The sequence below is a fragment of the Manacus candei genome, unplaced genomic scaffold, assembly GCF_025592945.1.
Source record: "Manacus candei isolate 608988 ecotype Guabito, Panama unplaced genomic scaffold, ASM2559294v1 h1tg000084l, whole genome shotgun sequence".
In the NCBI taxonomy this organism is placed as follows: Eukaryota; Metazoa; Chordata; class Aves; order Passeriformes; family Pipridae; genus Manacus; species Manacus candei.
Genome location: NW_026138132.1, coordinates 4,057,119 through 4,075,771, shown reverse-complemented (window position 1 = coordinate 4,075,771; position 18,653 = coordinate 4,057,119). Strand labels below are relative to the sequence as shown.

The 18,653-nt window shown below is 51.9% G+C and overlaps 1 protein-coding gene across 1 annotated transcript in view; it reads right to left on the bottom strand.

Annotated features, from left to right (window-relative positions):
- Positions 1 to 2,597: 2,597 nt before the first annotated feature.
- The window catches only part of SLC4A5 (solute carrier family 4 member 5), a 39,619-nt gene continuing 23,563 nt past the window's right edge, over positions 2,598 to 18,653 (bottom strand). Inside the window, exons 15-25 of the mRNA XM_051811958.1 lie at positions 16,785 to 16,846; positions 15,975 to 16,175; positions 15,002 to 15,115; positions 14,232 to 14,393; positions 11,540 to 11,718; positions 11,372 to 11,444; positions 10,421 to 10,489; positions 8,804 to 8,977; positions 7,168 to 7,329; positions 5,205 to 5,286; positions 2,598 to 4,498 (exon numbers count right to left, since the gene is read on the bottom strand). Of these exons, the coding sequence (XP_051667918.1) occupies positions 4,464 to 4,498; positions 5,205 to 5,286; positions 7,168 to 7,329; positions 8,804 to 8,977; positions 10,421 to 10,489; positions 11,372 to 11,444; positions 11,540 to 11,718; positions 14,232 to 14,393; positions 15,002 to 15,115; positions 15,975 to 16,175; positions 16,785 to 16,846 (1,313 nt within the window). The 3' untranslated portion in view covers positions 2,598 to 4,463. The remainder of the gene's footprint in view (positions 4,499 to 5,204; positions 5,287 to 7,167; positions 7,330 to 8,803; positions 8,978 to 10,420; positions 10,490 to 11,371; positions 11,445 to 11,539; positions 11,719 to 14,231; positions 14,394 to 15,001; positions 15,116 to 15,974; positions 16,176 to 16,784; positions 16,847 to 18,653) is intronic.

Sequence of the window (18,653 nt, the reverse complement as noted above, 5' to 3'; positions counted from 1 at the left end):
CTGAAGGTACCAGCTGAGCTGGTGCCAAACCCCCTCTCCTGGAGGGGGGAGCACTGATAAAAACACAGGGGGAAGGAAATTCGGGATTCAGGGGCTCTGCAGCAGAAACACACTTAAGAGCTGAGACTCATTGAAACGAGGTTTATTGGGTTTTATCCAAGAAATACAAAATGGGACAGTGGTCCCAGGCTGGAGGCGGCGAATCTCGGACGCTCCGTTTGCTCATACAAAAAGTAGAATCCACGGTGCAAAATAGACAAATGGAGCCAAGAACAAGCTGGATCCTACAGTGGCTTCAGCTCTGCCCTATGGAACAGCTACCAGAGTCCACAAAGCCTGTCCAGGGGTGGTGGAAATAGAGCTGATGGGCTGGGTAAAGCGAATTAACCCGGTTGATTAAAATCATAAGCCTACGACGCTTCTACCACACAGGATTGGTACAAAACGCTACAAAATAGACACAGTGCCTTCAAGTTGAAATGGTTCTGGCTGTTCATGAACACTGAAGTGGTGATAGGGTAACAGTGTGTTATTTCTCTCACCCCCTGTCCCCGGGAAATGCACCTGAACCAGAAAAAAAATTGCTATAAATAGGAAATTGCCTTCAAGTCTCTGTTGGCTTTGACTATTTACAGGGATCTGTCCCACACAAAGGTTCAGACCAGTTGCAATATTTAACTGGTGGCCCAGAAACCCCAGTAGTGCTGGTGTAAATATCAGGCAGGGTGATCCTGCTCCTGGGGAAGGGGTTTGGGGCTCTGGGAGGTTGGAAATAGAGAAAAAAAACATACAGAATTAGACTAGAAAAAAAAATGAGTAAAAGAAACAGATTTGAGGGTTGTTTCAGAGCAGTGTTTGGGCTTGGTCTGTGGAGGGAAAAAATCCTTGAAAGCCACAGCACTGCCCTGGTGCTGCTGGAAAAAGGGTGTGGGAGCTGGGCAGAGGCCAAGGGAGCTCAGAACCTCCCTGGCTCCAAACCTTCTCCCTTTCCTTCCTCTCCCAGAGGATCCAGAGGCAGCAGTGGGTGGGAAGAGCCCGTTATGGAGCTGAAATGCCGACGGACACCCAGCAGGGAGGTGCTGGAGCCTGGAGCACAGGGGGGATGTCCTGGCTCTGCCCTCCCTGCTCCAGGTGCTTGTTCTCCCCTCCTGTTCCAGCCACCGGCTGTTAAACTGCTGGGAATGATCAGGAGGGAGGAGCTGAAGTGGGAGTGAAGCCCCTTGGACAGGGCTGGGCAGCAGAGAATCCTTGAATTCCTCCAGTGAGAGAATTCCTCCAGTGAGAGCACGGCTTGGGAATGTCTGTCCTGCTCCTGTCTTGGGAGTGTCTCACTCCCACCCCGAGGAAGGGACGGGGCTGTTCCCGGGCCAGGAGTGGCCCTGGAGAGCCATGGTGAGGACATGGGGCTGGGCCACCAAAGGGCTTCACTGCAGCCACTGTTCCCATTTCCCTGCAGAAACCATTCCCAATACCCTACAGAACCTATTCCTGATTCCTACAGAAACCATTCCTCTTTCCTACAGAAACTGTTCCCAATACCCTACAGAACCTATTCCTGATTCCTACAGAAACCATTCCTCTTTCCTACAGAAACTGTTCCCAACTCCCTGCAGAAACCATTCCTGATTCCTACAGAAACCTTTCCTCTTTCCTACAGAAACTGTTCCCAATTCCCTGCAGAAACCATTCCCAATTTCCCTGTAGAAACCATTCCCAATTTCCCTGTAGAACCCATTCCTGTTTCCCTGCAGAACCCATTCCTGTTTCCTACAGAACTCATTCCTGTTTCCCTGTAGAACCCATTCCTGTTTCCTACAGAAACCATTCCCAATTTCCTGCAGAAACCAGGGCCCCATTCCCTGCCCTGCTCTTGCTCCACAGCCTGGTTGTTGTTGCCCTCAAGTGGCAACAACCTTCACCCTGAGCTGCTTCTCCTCCTTCCCTTCCCTCCCTGGAGCTCCAGGCTCCTCTCCATCCTGCTGTGCCTCCTCTTCCTCCTCAGCCCAATCCCAGCAGATCCAGGTCCCTCTGGATGCTCCCAGCACACCTGGGATCCCATGGAAAGGACCCCACCCCTTGGACCAGCACCCTTCCCAAAACAAGCCTCCCCAAGAGCCACATCGTGATTCCAGGGATTTGGGAGCAGGGCCAAATCTCCCTCAGCCACTCAACCCTCCTCCCTACCCCAAAATCCCCCCCAAAAGCATCACCCCCTTTTCCTCCAGCACATCAGCTGCTCCCACATCCCAATCCCCTCCAGCTGCTCCAGCCCCGCAGCAGCTCCGGGGCCAAAATCACCAATTCCACCTTTCCAGCCCCGTTTCCCAGCGGGAAGGGCTGGAAACCCAACACCTCACGGCACTGAAAACCCCCGGAGCAAAACCCCTGGGGCCTCCAGTCTCCCATAGAAAAATAAGCCTGATTTCCTTTATATATATATATATGAATGTGCAGGTGTCTGTGTATATATATATATATATAAACTGGGGGCTGGGGGGCTATAACGTGGTCTCACTGCCCATGTCCCGCGGGGCCTTCTCCGTGTCCGTGTCCTCATAATCCGACTCCATCTCGATCTTCACCTGGGGCACGGCACAGATGGGGCTCCGGGAGTAGTTAAAGGCAGGAGAGGATGGGCAGGAAATCTTCAGGTGGAGGGTAATACTGGGAACCAGGAGGAGAGATGGGAATCAGCAGCTGGCTGTGGGATCCCCCATCCCAGAAAACCACCCCGAGACCCTCAGGAAACACTCCGGGGGATGGGCAGGAAATCCTGAGGGGAAGGGGAATGTGAGGAGGAGAGAGGGGAGCCAACAGCCAAACCTGTCAGAAGGTTGGATGCGTGGAGATTTTGGAGTCAAAGTATTGGATACGTGGAAATTTTGCAGTCAAAATGTTGGATGCACAGAAATTCTGGAGTCAAAATATTGGATACATGGAAATTTTGGAGTCAAAGTATTGGTTACATGGAAATTTTGGAGTCAAAATGTTGGATGCACAGAAATTCTGGAGTCAAAGTATTGGATACATGGAAATTTTGCAGTCAAAATGTTGGATGCACAGAAATTCTGGAGTCAAAATATTGGATGAGCAGGAATTTTGGAGTCAAAATGTTTGATGCATGGAAATTCTGGAGTCAAAGTGTTGGATATGTGGAAATTTTGCAGTCAAAATATTGGATGCACAGAAATTCTGGAGTCAAAATATTGGATACATGGAAATTTTGGAGTCAAAGCATTGGATACATGGAAATTTTGGAGTCAAAATGTTGGATGCACAGAAATTCCGAAGTCAAAGTATTGGATGCATGGATGCTGTGGAGTCAAAATGTTGGATGAACAGGAATTTTGGAGTCAAAATGTTTGATGCACGGAAATTTTGGAGTCAAAAGTATTGGATACGTGGAAGTTTTGCAGTCAAAATATTGGATATATGGAAATTTTGCAGTCAAAATGTTGGATGCACAGAAATTCTGGAGTCAAAGTATTGGATACATGGAAATTTTGGAGTCAAAATGTTGGATGCACAGAAATTCTGGAGTCAAAGTATTGGATACATGGAAATTTTGGAGTCAAAATGTTGGATACATGGAAATTTTGGAGTCAAAGTATTGGATACATGGAAATTTTGGAGTCAAAATATTGGATGCACAGAAATTCTGAAGTCAAAGTATTGGATGCACAGATATTTTGGAGTCAAAGTACTGGATGCATGGATGCTGTGGAGTCAAAATGTTGGATGAACAGGAATTTTGGAGTCAAAATGTTCGATGCACGGAAATTTTGGAGTCATAATATTGAAACTTTGGAGGCAAAATACTGGATATGCAGATATTTTAGAGTCAAAATGTTGGATTCACAGAAATTTTGGATTCAAAGTATTGAATGCATGGAAATTTTGGAGTCAAATTGTTGGATGCATGGATACCGTGTGTGAAATTATTGGATGCACAGAAATTCTGGAGAAAAAATAGTGGATTCACAGAAATTTTGGAGCCAAAATGTTGGATGCCTGGAAATTTTGGAGGCAAAATCCATCCCAAAGCTGCCCTGGGACCCTCAGGAAAACACTCCGCACGGTGCCGCTGCCAATAAATTAATTAAAACTGATGTTTTGCCTTTTATCTGCAGAGAATAACCCCAAATTTCAGGATTTGGAGACGCCCCTATCCTAAAAATCCCTGTGATTGTTGCTCAGCAGTGTTTTTATGGCTCCAAACCCTCTCCCAACAACCTGTTTGGCAACGAAACCGCCCCAAATCCAGAGGGATGGTGTGGAAATAAACCTGGATGTTTGGGAAGTGCTCAAGGGTGGTGCCAGCTGGCTGGAGAAGGTGATGCCCAGCCAGGAGCAGTGGTGGGTTATCCCAAAAATGTCCCCCCCCCCGGGGATGGGGGAGAGGGTGGGGGACCCCTTTTGGGGCCGTTTACCTGCGATCCATGTCTGAACCATTCGGGGAGGAGTCAGAACGCAAAGCTCCAGGTGGAGGCCCTCTTTCCTGGGGGGACACGGAGGTGAAACATTCCCCAGGCGAGGCAGAATCTCCCCCCCCCCCCCAAAAAAAAACCCAAATCAAAACCCCCCTCACCCCCAACTCCAACCTGCCACCGGGTCCTGCATCTTCTGGCCGGTGGGAGCAGGAGAAAAGCTCCTGGGAAATGCTGATTTTTGGGGGTGATTAGAGGAAGACAAGGCCCTGCAAGCCCTGCCAAGAGCCACGTGAGGACCCAGTTAGTGAATCAGCCAGTCAAAACTTGCTGGAGTCGTGATGCAACCTGGAACAAACCCACCCAAAATTCATCCTGCGCGGTTTTGGTCACTCCTGTTGGGAAGGTTGAGCCAAACCGAACAAATCTGGGGAATTCCAACACAAGCTCTGCACCCCCTGCTTTGGGGGGCTGCAAACATTCCCAGATGTATATATATATTTTTTTAGAATCCCCATCGTGGGGGATGAAACCCAGGAGAGTCCTGGCTTTTGTTGTGATTTAAGGAAATCTTAGTGGTCCCCTGGTCTTGGGGTCAGAGATGCTCTTGAAGATCCCGCTCTCCCCTCCTTGATTTTCACCCTGATCCTGGGGAGCAGGAGGGATCCAGGGTGCATCTTCCAGCAGGGTTAGTGCCATGGGAAGCCGAGTGGGTGCTGTGGAGGGGGTTAGGAAGCAGCAGGGAAGGCGGGAGAGGCTCCTGAGCCCGTTACTTACGGCTGAGGCAATGGGGGCCCCCGTTTCGGGGCTGTGCTGGGAGGGGCTCCATGGGGATCTTAATGAATGAGGGAGGTGGGAACTGGGGAAAAAATGGGGAAATTCGGTGAAAGCAGTGCTTGGGTGGGCTCTGAGACCACCTGGGGCACCCACAGGCACCCAAAACCTGGAGAGGTGGGTGCAGGAGGAGAAGGATTTGCCTTCATCATCCCAAATCCCCTGGCAGGGTCTGCAGCAGGAGGCTCTGCCCTGAGGAGGTGATGCCTTAAAATACATATTATGTGGATTTCAGTGTAGCTTTTTAGCACTTTTGGAACAGAACTTTCTAAGCACCTTTTGTATGAGATTCCTGAAATGCTGTTTAATATTTCCTGTCAAGGATTCCAACAGGCAAAAGATTTTCAGCGAGGTAAAGAACATTTTTTTTCCTGTAGAAAATGTTCTTAGAATAAGACATAACAGGCCCACTGCTTGATATAACCAGGTCCAAACTATCCAGAAGACCCAGAAGCCTTGAAACTGTTCCAAGAAGGACAAAAGGTGATGATGAAGAGGAGGATGAGGAGGAAGGAGGGGTCTTTTGGACCTCCAGCTCAAATTTGGGAGGTGTGTCGAGGGTGCTACTGTGGGAGGGGTGGTTTTGGAAGTGGGTGTAACAGTATCAGGTTTGAATTATTAATTCAATTAATTAATCATGCAACTAAATAAAAGCGAGAGGCTTTTGGCCCTCTGCATGCAAGCTTTGGAAGAAATCAGATTCTTGTGCATCTGACATCATCATAATAAGAGGAATTGCTGCTTCCTGCAGCTCACAAATTGAGTTCTTGGGTTGTTTTTTTTTTTAAGAGCCAATTTTAGGGTGATATATTTGGCCTGGAATCCAGGCACAGAATCCAAACAATCCAAGCTGGTTCACTGAGCTATTGCTGGTGCCAAGAGGCTGCTTTTAGTGTTGAATTGGGCTCAGACCAGCAAAATTTCAAACACATCTCCTGCTTTTTGGAGCAGGATTTGGCAGATGAGCTGCTGACTGACCTGCAGTCAATTATTTTATAACTCTAAAAGCCCAGTCCAACCTTCACAGGGCAGATTCTTCCACAGACATTCCTGGAGTGTGTGGAGCTTCTCCCATGACCTGTTCATGGTCACTCCCCAGGGGTTCTGTGAGAGATCTGTCCATGATCCATGAGTTCCATCAATCTTTACTTAATGACTGTTTCTTTGTGCCAGCTTTGATAAAATTGTTGTGATATAATTGCTTTGCACTGTACTACTTTATGCTGTGTTGCACCCTACCAGTAGTTTTTAGCTTTCTCACTGTATAGTAAATAATTCTGATTAAGGTCTTTCATCTGTTCATTCGTCATAATAAATAATTCATTTTATATAAAGATGTCTGATTTGTCTTCACTAAAACCTGTGGGACAGAAGTGGTTCAATCACACTTCTACAGTTCCTTACATTTAAGCAGTTGACAGAATCCAAGGCTAAGACTGGATCCAGCCACCCCCAGGCTCCTCTGGGAGAAGGAGTTTTGAATGCAAGGGAGTCCTGGGAGGTTTGGGGGTCTATGGGGGGTGTTGGGGGTCCTTTCTGCACCTCAAGAGGCTTCTCTAATGAACTCTGTTTCAGCTTTCCACTCCCCTCCGACAGGGTTGAACAGGTTAATGATGCTTTACCATCACACTGGGTTCTGTACCCTCAGCTATGGGATTTGAGCTCTTCTCTCTTTTTTTGCCACGATTTTCCAGCTTTCAGGGCAGTCTGAGCATTCCCTGGAGCCTCCTGCCAGCCCCTAAATGTCACTGAACCCCCCCCAGTCAGCCTGTTGGATCTCTGCAGTGAAACACTTCCAGGAGTCACAGATCTTCATCCCAAACCCACCAACCTGGAAGTTTCAGTGGGACCTTCCCCTCCCACTGCTCTGGAATGTCCCCACTGTCCACAGGAGCCCCTCACCCACCTCCTCATCACTGCTGCTGTCTCCTTTATTGCCTTTTTTCTTCTTCTTCTTGTCATCCTCTTTCTTTTTCTCCTTCTCGGGGATGATGTTGTCGATCCAGGCCAGGTCGTGTTGGGAGAAGACAAAATCCAGCAGCCTCCTGACCAGGATCAGGGCTAAAATCTATGAGGGCAGAGAAACGAGAGTGGAATCCCAGAATCCCAGAGTCAGCCAGGTTGGAAAAGACCTCTGAGATCATCAAGTCCAACCTGTGACCCAACCCCACCTTGTCCCCCCCACCATGGCACTGATGCCACATCCAGGCTCTGCTCAAACCCCTCCAGGGACGGGGACTCCCCCCCCTCCCTGGGCAGCCCATTCCAAGGGCTGATCCCTCTCTCTGGGAAGAACTTCTTCCCCATGGCCAACCTAAACCTGCCCTGGGGCAGCTCCAGGCTGTGCCCTCTTGTCCCACTGCTGGTTCCTGGCAGCAGAGCCCGACCCCCCCGGCTCCCCCCTCCTGGCAGGGAGTTGCAGAGAGTGAGAAGGTCTCCCCTGAGCCTCCTCCTGTCCAGGCTGAGCCCCCCCAGCTCCCTCAGCCTCTCCTCACAGCACTTGTGCTCCACACCCTTCCCCAGCCTCGCTGCCCTTCTCTGCCCCTGCTCCAGCCCCTCAACATCCTTCCCAACCTGAGGGCCCCGAGCTGGGCACAGCACTCCAGGGGTGGCCTCCCCAGTGCCCAGGGCAGGGGCACAATCCCTGCCCTGCTCCTGCTGCCACACTATTCCTGAGCCAGGCCAGGCTCCATTGGCCTCTTGCCCCCCTGGGCCCCCCTGGCTCATGTCCAGCTGCTGTCAGTCAGTCCCCCCAGGGCCCTTTCTGTCCCCCCACTCTGGCCCAGCCCGTGGGGCTGCCGGGGGTTGTTGTGGCCCAAGGGCAGGACCCGGCCCTTGGCCTTGGGGAACCTCAGCCCGTTGGATCCTTCCCATGGATCCAGCCTGGCCAGGGCCCTCTGCAGAGCCCTCCTGCCTTCCAGCAGATCCACACTCCCCTCTGTGAGATGTCCCCCCATGGGAGGGGTGGCCACACTGGCCAGACCATATAAACACAGGAGTGCAGGGGCTCCATTTTGCCCTTCTCTCCTGGGACCTCCCGTCATCCTGTGACCTCTCAGTGGTGGCTGTACAGTTTTCTCATTCTAATCTCTTTCTTCACTCCTTCCTTCTTCTCTCAATCTCTTCCTCTCTCTCTTTACCCCTCCCTTAACCTCCCGTGGGTGACAAAACTGATGGGTTGTATTTTACCCTCTGTTGTGGTTGTCACGTGCTGGGTGCTTTGGTGGGACCTTCTCCTTGGTTGTGTGCCATCCCTATGAACCTTTTCCCAAAATGCCCCTTTCCTCCCTAAATTAAAAGAAGTCTCTTGGGAAACGCCTGCAGCATGTTCCCTTTGTGGGACTTCAAGGCGTAAAGAACCAAAGGCTCTGCAAGAGTTGTGGGGGAACTCTTGGAGTCCTAAATATAAGTAGAACTCCTGGGCAGCTCCTGGCTTGGACCCGGGGCTTTACACCCCCAGCCTGGGGTCATCTGCGGGAGTTCCTCTCACCCTGAGACCCCTTAAATCCCCAAAATCTCAGTCTAAGCTGGGCTGGAGTTACCATGACGGGGAAGATGATGGCAGCCACGGTGGATTTGAGGATCCAGAGCACGGCCAGGCAGATGATCTGCACCAGGGTGAAGAGGTGGATGCGCCGCAGGGGGACGTGCCGCAGGAACACGTAGTCGGGCTGGTGCTTGGCCGGCATGAGGAAGAGCTTGCACCGATCCCAAAACTGCCAGGGGAGGGAGATCCCTGTCAATCCTCACCCCCATCCCAGGAAAACCCTCTTTGAGTCCCCAGATTGGGGATTTGGGGGGGTTTTTTTGGGGTGTTTCTCAGAGGGTTTTGCTGTTGCAAAGTGTTGGGTGCACGGAAATTTTGGGGTCAAAATGTTGGACGTGTGGAAATTTTGGGGTCAAAATGTTGGGTGCCCAGAAATTTTGGAGTCAGAGTACTGGATGCAAGGAAATTTTGGAGGTGAAATACTGGATGTGTGGATATTGTAGAGTCAAAAATTTGGACGCGCAGAAATTTTGGAGGCAAAATTTTGGAGGCACAAAAATTTTGGTGTAAAAATATCGGATGCAAAGAGATTTTGGAGGCAAAATATTGGATGCAAGGAAATTTTGGACTCAAAATTTTGGATGCATGGAAATTTTGGAGTCAGAATGTTGGATGCACAGACATTTTGGAATCAAAATTTTGGATGCACAGAAATTTGGGGTAAAAATATCGGATGCAAAGAAACGTTGGAGGCAAAATATTGGATGCAGGGAAATTTTGGAGGCACATTTTGGATGCGCAGGACTTTGGAATCAAAATATTGGACACACAGAAAGTTTGGAGTCAAATATTTGGTGTATGGATATTGTGGAGCCAAAATACTGGAGGCATGGAAATTTCGGAATTAAAATGTTGGATGCCCAGAAATTTTGGAGTCAAAATTCTGGATGCATGGAAATTTTGGAGGCAAAATTTTGGATGTATGGAAATTTCAGAGGCAAATTTCTGAAGCACGGAAATTTTGGTGTAAAAATATCGGATGCAAGGAAATTTCGGACTCAAAATTTTGGATGCATGGAAATTTTGGAGTCAGAATGCTGGATGCACGGACATTTTGGAATCAAAATATTGGATGCACAGAAATTTTGGTGTAAAAACATTGGATGCAAAGAAATTTTGGAGGCAAAATATTGGACACAGGGAAATTTTGGAGGCACATTTTGGATGCACAGAAATTTTGGAGTCAGAGTGTTGGACATAAGGAAAGTTAGGAGTCAAAATATTGGATGCATGGACATCGTGAAGTCAAAATGATGGAAGCACGGAAAATTTGGAATCAAAATGCTGGATGCACAGAAATTTTGGGAGTCAAAATCCTCCTTTTCCACCCAGTTCATGGTCGTTGAGGAGGAAGAGAAGGAGAAGGAAGAGAAGGAGGAGGAAGAGAAAGAGGAGAAGGAGGAGGAGGAGGAGAAGGAGAAGGAGAAGGAGAAGGAGAAGGAGAAGGAGAAGGAGAAGGAGAAGGAGAAGGAGAAGGAGAAGGAGAAGGAGAAGGAGAAGGAGAAGGAGAAGGAGAAGGAGAAGGAGAAGGAAAAAGAGAAGGAGAAGGAAAAAGAGAAGGAGAAGGAGGAGGAGGAGGAGGAGGAGGAGGAGGAGGAGGAGGAGAACTCACCTGGATGCCGTTCAGTGATGCCACCCCCATGTACAGGAAGACACCGTAGAGCACTGGCATGGGAATGTACTGGGAACACGAAAAAAACATGGAACTCAGCCCAGGGAAGGCAGCAGCTCATTCCCAGGGACAAGGACCAACTCAGGGGGTCATGAGGAGGGGGAAAACCCCAGCTTTTCCTTGGATATCTGAAGGGAGGGAGCTGGGATGTGGCAATGGGAATGTTCTACCTTTGGGCAAAATCCACCTTTTTGCAGGGAGGGAACTGGGATGTGGGAATGGGAATGTTTTGACTCCAGGACTGGGGCCATGGGGAGGGGGAAAAAATCCAGCTTTTTCTGGACATTTGCAGGGATGTGGGAATGGGAATGTTCTACCTCTGGAATGGGGGGGGACAGGGAGGGGGCAGAATCCAGCTTTTCCTGGACTTCTGTATGGAGGGAGCTGGCATGTGGGAATGGGAATGTTCTGCCTTCGGGATGGGATCCATGGGGAGGGGGCAGAATCCAGCTTTTCCTGGACAGTTGCAGGGAGGGAATGGGGATGTGGGAATGAGAATGTTTTACCTTTGAGGTGGGGGCCACGGGGAAGGGGCAGAATTCAGCTTTTCCTGGACATTTCCAGGGATGTGGGCATGGGAATGTTTTATCTCCAGGGTGGGGCCATGGGGCAGGGGCAGAATTCAGCTTTTCCTGGACATTTGCAGGGATGTGGGAATGGGAGTGTTCTACCCCCAGCATGGGGTCCACGGGGAGGGGGAAGAATCCAGTTTTTTCTTTAGGGGGGGAGATGGAAACAGGAATGTTTTACCTTCCGGAGGGGGGCCATGGGGAGGGAGCTGAGATGTGGGAACAGGAATGTTTTATCTCCAGGCTGGGGGCCATGGGAGGGGGCAGAGTCCTTTTTTTCTTGCAGGGAGGGAACAGAGACGTGGGAACAGGAATGTTTTACCTTCAGGATGGGGGCCAGGAAGACCGAAATCCCCGTGAGCACGAAGACGATGATCCCGGTCACCCTCTGCTCCCTGGAAGGGTGGGAGGAGCGGGATGAGCCGGCTGTGGTTGGGTTCCCCCCCCCTCATCCCCGGCCCGAGGAAGGGGAGGGCCGAGCCTTCCTCACCTGACCCCCAGGAACTGCGGCTGCTCCCCGGGCGCGCTGGTCTCCGTCTCCATCTTCAGGCTGTCGATGTGGGCGATGGAGATCACGGTGGCGGCCACGTACCAGGGCAGCCCCATGAAGGAGCACACGGCCATCAGGATGCCCACCCAGAACAGGTCCAGGTGGTAACCCGCTGCTTTCTGCAACACAGCACACCCAGGGGGTCGGGGCATCTTCCTGCGGTCGCCCCAGAGCCCGCCAAGGTGGGGGGTCCCCCCACCTGCACTCCCCCTAAAGGGTCGAGCAGTGCCACGGGGCACCCTGAGTGGCCCTGAGGCACCCACAGCACCCTCGTGCACCACATGCTGCTGGGGGCACCTGGCATCACCCCACAGCACCCTGGGGTACCCCACACGGCCAGGGGGCACCTGGCATCACCCCACATCACCCCACAGCACCCTGGGGTACCCCACACGGCCAGGGGGCACCTGGCATCACCCCACAGCACCCTGGGGTACCCCACACGGCCAGGGGGCACCTGGCATCACCCCACAGCACCCTGGGGTACCCCACACGGCCAGGGGGCACCTGGCATCACCCCACATCACCCTGGAGCACCCCACATCGACGTGGGGCACCTGGCATCACCCCACATCACCCTGGAGCACCCCACATCGACATGGGGCACCTGGCATCACCCCACATCACCCCACATCACCCTGGGGTACCCCACATGGCCAGGGGGCACCTGGCATCACCCCACATCACCCCACATCACCCTGGGGTACCCCACATTGACATGGTGCATCCTGAATCACCCCACATCACCGTGGGGCACCCCACACTGTTATGGTGCATCCTGAATCACCCCACATCACCCTGGGGCACCCCACATTGTTATGGTGCACCCCACATTGTTATGGTGCACCCAGCATTGCCATGGTGAGCCCCACATCACCCTGGAGCACCCCACATCGACATGGTACATCCTGCATCACCCTGCATCACCTCACACCACTCTGGTGCACCCCACATTGCTCTGCATCACCCTGGCACACCCATCATTGTTGTGGTGCACCCCACATCATCCTCATGCACCACACACTGCCATGGGGCACCTGATGTCACCCCACATCACCCTGAAGCACCCTGAGACAGCTGCAGAACACCCTGCAGCATCTTCCTGCACCCCACATCACCCTGATGCACCCACATTGCCACAGACATCCTGCATCCCCCTGAAGCCCCCTGCATTGCTCTCATACAGCCCATATCACCCTCCTGCACCCCACAGTGCCATGGTGCACCCTGCACCACCCCACATCATCCTGAAGCACCCCACACGCCCCTGAAGCACCCTGCATCTCCCTGCACCACCCATCATTGCTGTGGTGCACCCCACATCCCACTGATGCACCCCCCCCACCACAGTGCACCCAGCACTGCCCTACATCCCCCTAAAGCACCCTGGTACTGCTGCAGAGCACCCTGCAGCACCCTGATGCCCACCACATTGCCACAGTGCACCCCCTGGCACACCCCACATCACACTGGTGCACCCCATGTCGTCAAAGGATACCCAGCACTGCCTTGGGGCACCCCACATCACCCTCATGCATCCTGAGACAGCTGCAGAGCACCCTGTATCACCCTCATGCACCCCACATTGCCTTGGTGCACCCAGCACCACTATGGAGCACCCCAAATTGCCACAGTGCCCCTTTGTGTCACCCCACATCATCCCAAAGCACCCCACATCACCTTGCAGGACCCCCACATTGCCATGGGGCACCCTGCATCCCCCCCAGTGCACCCTGGTGCACCCATCATTGCTGAAGTGCACCCCACGCTGCACTGCTGCACCCCACATGGCCCCAGTGCACCCAGCACTGCCATGGGGCACCCTGCAGCCCACTGAGGCACCTCACACCTCTCTGAAGCCTCTGTGATGCTCTCATACACCCTGCATGACCCTCCTGCACCCCACATCACTCCACATCACCCTGCATCACCCCACATCACCACTCTGCACCCCTCTGTATCCCCCTGCCCTGCTGCCCCCTGTATCACCCCACTGCACCCCATTACCTACAGCATAACATGCCTTTAGCCCCCCAGAGGGTTTGTCACCCCAAAATTGCAGCTTGCCAAGGAAAGGGGGATCCCCTGCCCTGCAGGACGTGCTGAGCCAGGGCAAACCCCACAGAATCCCAGAATATCCTGAGCTGGGAGAGATCCACAAGGACCATCAGTCCAACCCTCAGCCCTGCACAGGCCCAGCCCCAGAGTCACCCCCTGTGCCTCAGAGGATCATCCCAACCCTCCTGGAGCTCTGGCAGCCTTGGGGCTGTGATCAAACCCTGGGGAGCCTGGGCAGTGCCCAACCAGCCTCTGGGGGAAGAACCTTTGCCTGAGATCCAACCTGAGCCTGCCCTGACACAGCTCCAGCCATTCCCTGGCTGCTGTCCCTGGTCCCCCCAGAGCAGAGCTCAGTCCCTGCCCCTCCTCTGCCCCTGCCCAGGCAGTTGGAACTGCACTGAGGTCTCCCCTCAGTCCCCTCTTCTCCAGCTGAACACACCAAGTGCCCTCAGTGTCCTCCCACAACTTCCAATCAAGGTCCTTCCCCATCTTCACCCCCCTGACCTGCAGCAGCCCCCCCAAAGCCCCCGAAATGGAGAGCTCAGGGGGTGCCCAGGCCCAGGTCCCGGCTCACCCGCAGCTTGTGCTCCTTCCTGTTGACGATGACGGCCGTGATCTGCTGGTCCATGAAGATGAGGATGGTGACCAGGAGGGCAGGGAGGGCACTGGCCAGGTAAACCCACCAGGGGTTCTTCCCAAAGGGGAACACGAACCACCCTCGGTCCACACGGGTGGGCTGGGAGAGAACAGAGGGGGGTTGGACCACACAGGGACAAACCAGAGTGGGGCAAACCACTGACATTTTGGGAAGCCCCACATCACCCCACCACCCATCCCAGATCCATCCCTGAATCCACCTTTGCACCCAAACCACCCCCAGCATCCCCACCAACACCAAATTCTGCCCCTGGGACTCCCCACATCACCCACAGCAAAACCCTGGATGGGGGAAGAGAAACTGGGGAAGAGAAATTCTTCTGGAATGGGGGTTCCTTGCTTTTTTTTTTTTTTTTTTTTACCTTAAAATCAGTAGGCACTTGGAGCTTTGGGGTGTTGAGTCCAAAAAGCACATCCAGCCCCACAAACATTAGTATGGACATAAAGATAGAGAAATCACTAATGAGTTTACGGAGCTGCCGGGAGGGAGAGAGAGAGAAAAGGGAGGAAAAACAACAAGAAAGGGGAGGAAAGAAAGCCACAGAGTTAGAATGTTCCTTAGAAAAGATGAAGTAGCTTTTAAGAAGATGCCAGGACACTGCAGGAGATGTGTTTTTCCCTAAAAATTAGTGAGGAGCTGGAAAGAGAGTGTGGACGAGGTGAGGGGTCTCCTCGTTTTGGCCAAACCTTGATGATATTGGGAATGTGGAGTTTGGGGGTGTCCAGTCCAAAACAGGCATCCACTCCACAGAAAATCAGGATGGAGAAGACATTGGAAAAATCAGCAATGAAAGCCCTGACCTGGAGGCAAGACAGGGAAATGGGGGTGAAAAGGGTAATTAATGGGATGGAGAGGAAAATGAGTGGGATGGAGGAGTTTGCTCCTGCTTTGGTGTCTTTCCCTGGGGGTTTCCAGCTCCACTCATGCAGGGATAACCCACAAAACTCCAGGTTTTTCTCCCCTTTCATCACAAGGGTTATTCAGCACGTGAGAGCCAAGTTATAGAATCATGGAATCATGGAATGGTTTAGGTTGGATGGGATATTAAAGATCATCCAGTCCCACACCCTGCCGTGGGCATGGACAACTTCCATAGCCCGGGCTGCTCCAAGCCCTGTCCAACCTGGGCTTGGACACTTCCAGGGATGGGGCAGCCACAGCTTCTCTGGGAATTCCATCCCAGCCCCTCATCACCCTGACAGGGGGGAATTCCTTCCCAATATCCCATCGTTTGGGAGTGCACCTGCACTCTCAGCTTGGTGTCAACCCCTTCATTTGTGTCACTAATGAAGTTCTGAAATCATTCTGGTCCCACACGGACACCACTGGTCACTGGTACCCATGGGGACTCTGAGCTGTTGACCACTTCCCTCTGGATGTGACCATCCAACCCATTCCTTATCCTTTATCTTTTAATCTAAAAGACCATTAAAATCTGCCTCCAACAGGAAAGATATTCTGGGCCACTGTTTTGAAGGCTTTACAGAAGTCCACATAACACTGGCTAAAAGCTCGAGGAGATCCCAATTCCTTCCAACACCTCTAAGAATATGGATTTATTTTCCCAGGGTTCCTCTCACATCCAACAAAAAGGCAAACAGCTTCCATTTTATCTCTTTTTTGGAAAAGTGGATGAAAAAAACCAGGTGCTTTCCTTACCTTGGTGGGGAAATAACGGCTGAACTTGAACTTCTTCAGGGTCAAGGTCATGGAGTAGGTCCCGAAGAAGAGGATGAAGGACATGAGGGCCAAGTCTGGCACAAACTTGCAGGATTTTCCCACTAAGCTGCCGCCGTATTTGAGACATTCCTTCTTGCTGAGCTGAGTCCAGTCCAGAGCTGTGAGGTTAATAGCATTGGACTGGGGAGAGAGCCCAAAAAGGCAAAATTACCATCTGATGGAACTGCAGCGTGCGGAGACAGGGGGAATTCCCCACCAAAGGGAGCAAAATCAGCGCTTTTAGCAACTTCAGCTTGCAAGGAAAGGGGCATTTTGTGGCCAAACGCCTAAAATTAATATTTTGAGGAATCCCAGTGTGCAAGGAAAGGGGCATTTCATTGTAAAAAAGGCAAAATCAGCATTTTTAGCAGTTATAGAATGGAAGGAAAGGGGTAATTTGTGGCCAAACCCCCAAAATTAGTCCTTTAAGTGATTGAAGTGTGCAAGAAAAGGGGGATTTCCTGGTCAAACCCCCAAAATTAGGAATTTAAGTAATCCCAGCATGCAAGGAAAGGGGCATTTCCCAGGGCTGCTGCCACTGGGAGCCCCAAAACCACGGGAAAACCCCAGAACTGATATGAATTTGGGCAAAAAAGGTGAGGATTTGGTGCCGCTGAACCCAAACCAACAGAAATCTGAGTTTCCCTCTCTCCAAGCTGGCACAGCTCACTCCCTGCGTGCCAAGGTGCCTCAGGTCCGCCCTCCCTCGTCCCGAAATTCCCGGTGGGATGGATGAGCAAACCCGCTTACCAGAGAAACGTTAGTGGTGTTCGGTGCCACTGGAGCTGAAGCATCGAACAAGGTCGCGTTGGCTGCGGGAAAGGAGTTTGTTATTGAGGTTTTGGGCTAAAATCGAGCTTTTTGGGGTTTTTTTTGGCATTCCAACCAGCCGGGATCCGGCACGGGAAGCAAAGTGGGGCGGAGGACATCCTCGCAGGGATCGGCATCCCGAGGGCGGAGCGCGATTTGGGGAGAACCCCCCCCCGTTTCTAACCCCGCAGCGACTTCTCCCTGATTAATCCCACGCGGCTTCTCCCGCGGTGGCTTCTCCCTCCAGGGCTGGCGAGGGCCGGGGTGTTTTTGGGAGCTTCCCAGCCCCTAAAATTTTTAAGAGCTTCCCGGGGAAGCCGCCGGCGGAGGGGTGTGGAGCATCCCGACACCCGCGGCTTAAAAACTGCGGGGGTAAAGACTGAAAAAGCAGCCTGTTGCTTTTAGGGAGGCGGCACCCAATCGTTCCCAATTCGCCTTTTCAAATTTGTTTTTAAAAAAAATATTTTAGGGGTGTTTTGATGTCTCTCACTGCAAAAATCCATCTTTTTCCAGCCCCCGGCGCCTTCTCTTCCAGGACTAAAAGCGGCTCCGGGATCTTCGGGGGTCGCAGCTCCGCGGCTTCAGGGGCGCCCACGCTGTTTCTGGGTGCCCCAAAGAGGGGTCCGGGGCTGCTCTGCCCTCCCCTCTTCCCTCCGGTCCATCCTCTTCCTGTGCCAAGCGGGAATTTCGGCTGCCCCGGACCCGCCGCTCCATCCCCGGCGCCGAGGATTAATGAAGGAGAAGCGATTGCTGGGTTAGAAGCAGAGACCCGGGGGCTGCCAAAACCAGGCTCTGGCAAACCCAGCACTAAAAACATCATTATTATTAATATGATTTTTCCCTCCACATCCTTTTATTTTTCCGGAAACCGGCCTTATTTGTGCTTTTTACAACTTAAAGGGCAGCACAGCGCTGGTGGTATTTAAGAGAGGACCCTTAAGGGCTCTACACAAACCCTTTTAGCAGAGAGAGAAAAGTAAAATACATGGAAAAAAAAATAACAACAAAACCCTCACGGGGGAAGAGTATCAAATATTAAAATAGTTTTAATATTTAGAAGGTGATACTCACTTGAGATTGAAATCAGCCCAAATTGATGTGTGCAGCAGAGACAAATATGGGACAAATCAGTTATAATGATCAAAAATCAGAGCTAATTAAAAAAAAAAGGATGATTAAAAAAAAAAAAGGATGGAGGGGGGAATAATAAACAGAATTTCTCATTATCTAGAGGAGTGGAAAATCCAATGTGGAAAACCCCTGCCTTGGGCAGCGAGGGCGAGGAATGGGTTGCAAAGAGGTTGGAGGTTTTTGGGGTGCAAATGCCTCTCGGTTGCTCGGGATTTTCTCGGGATGAGGGCTTGGAAAAGGGGGAAACCTCCCTGGAGGCTGAGGGCTTCGCCTTCCTCCTGCCTTCGGCCGAGGCAGCGGGTGCTGCCGGGCAGGTTCCGGCACACAGGGGTGGGTGGTCACGGCTCCCATCGGGGTATTTCAGCTCCCGGGAATTACGTTGAGCCTTCGCCCTCCCGCAGGTCAGATCTGGGGGGTTCATTTGGAAGAAACTGTGTTGGCTCTGGGGGCTCCTCCAGGCTTTCAGATCCCGAGGGACGGCGTCACTCCGCAGGCGGTGGATGAGCAGGAATTGAGCAAAAATACAAAATTAAACCAAACACACGTTATTCCCATCATGGAGGTCAAGTGTCTCCTTGGAATGGTATTGGGAGCATGTTGGGTGGAAAGTCTTGGATGCTTTAAGTTCTGGGAAGAGCTTCACCATCACCTTCATTCCTCACCAGCCTTCTCTGTCTG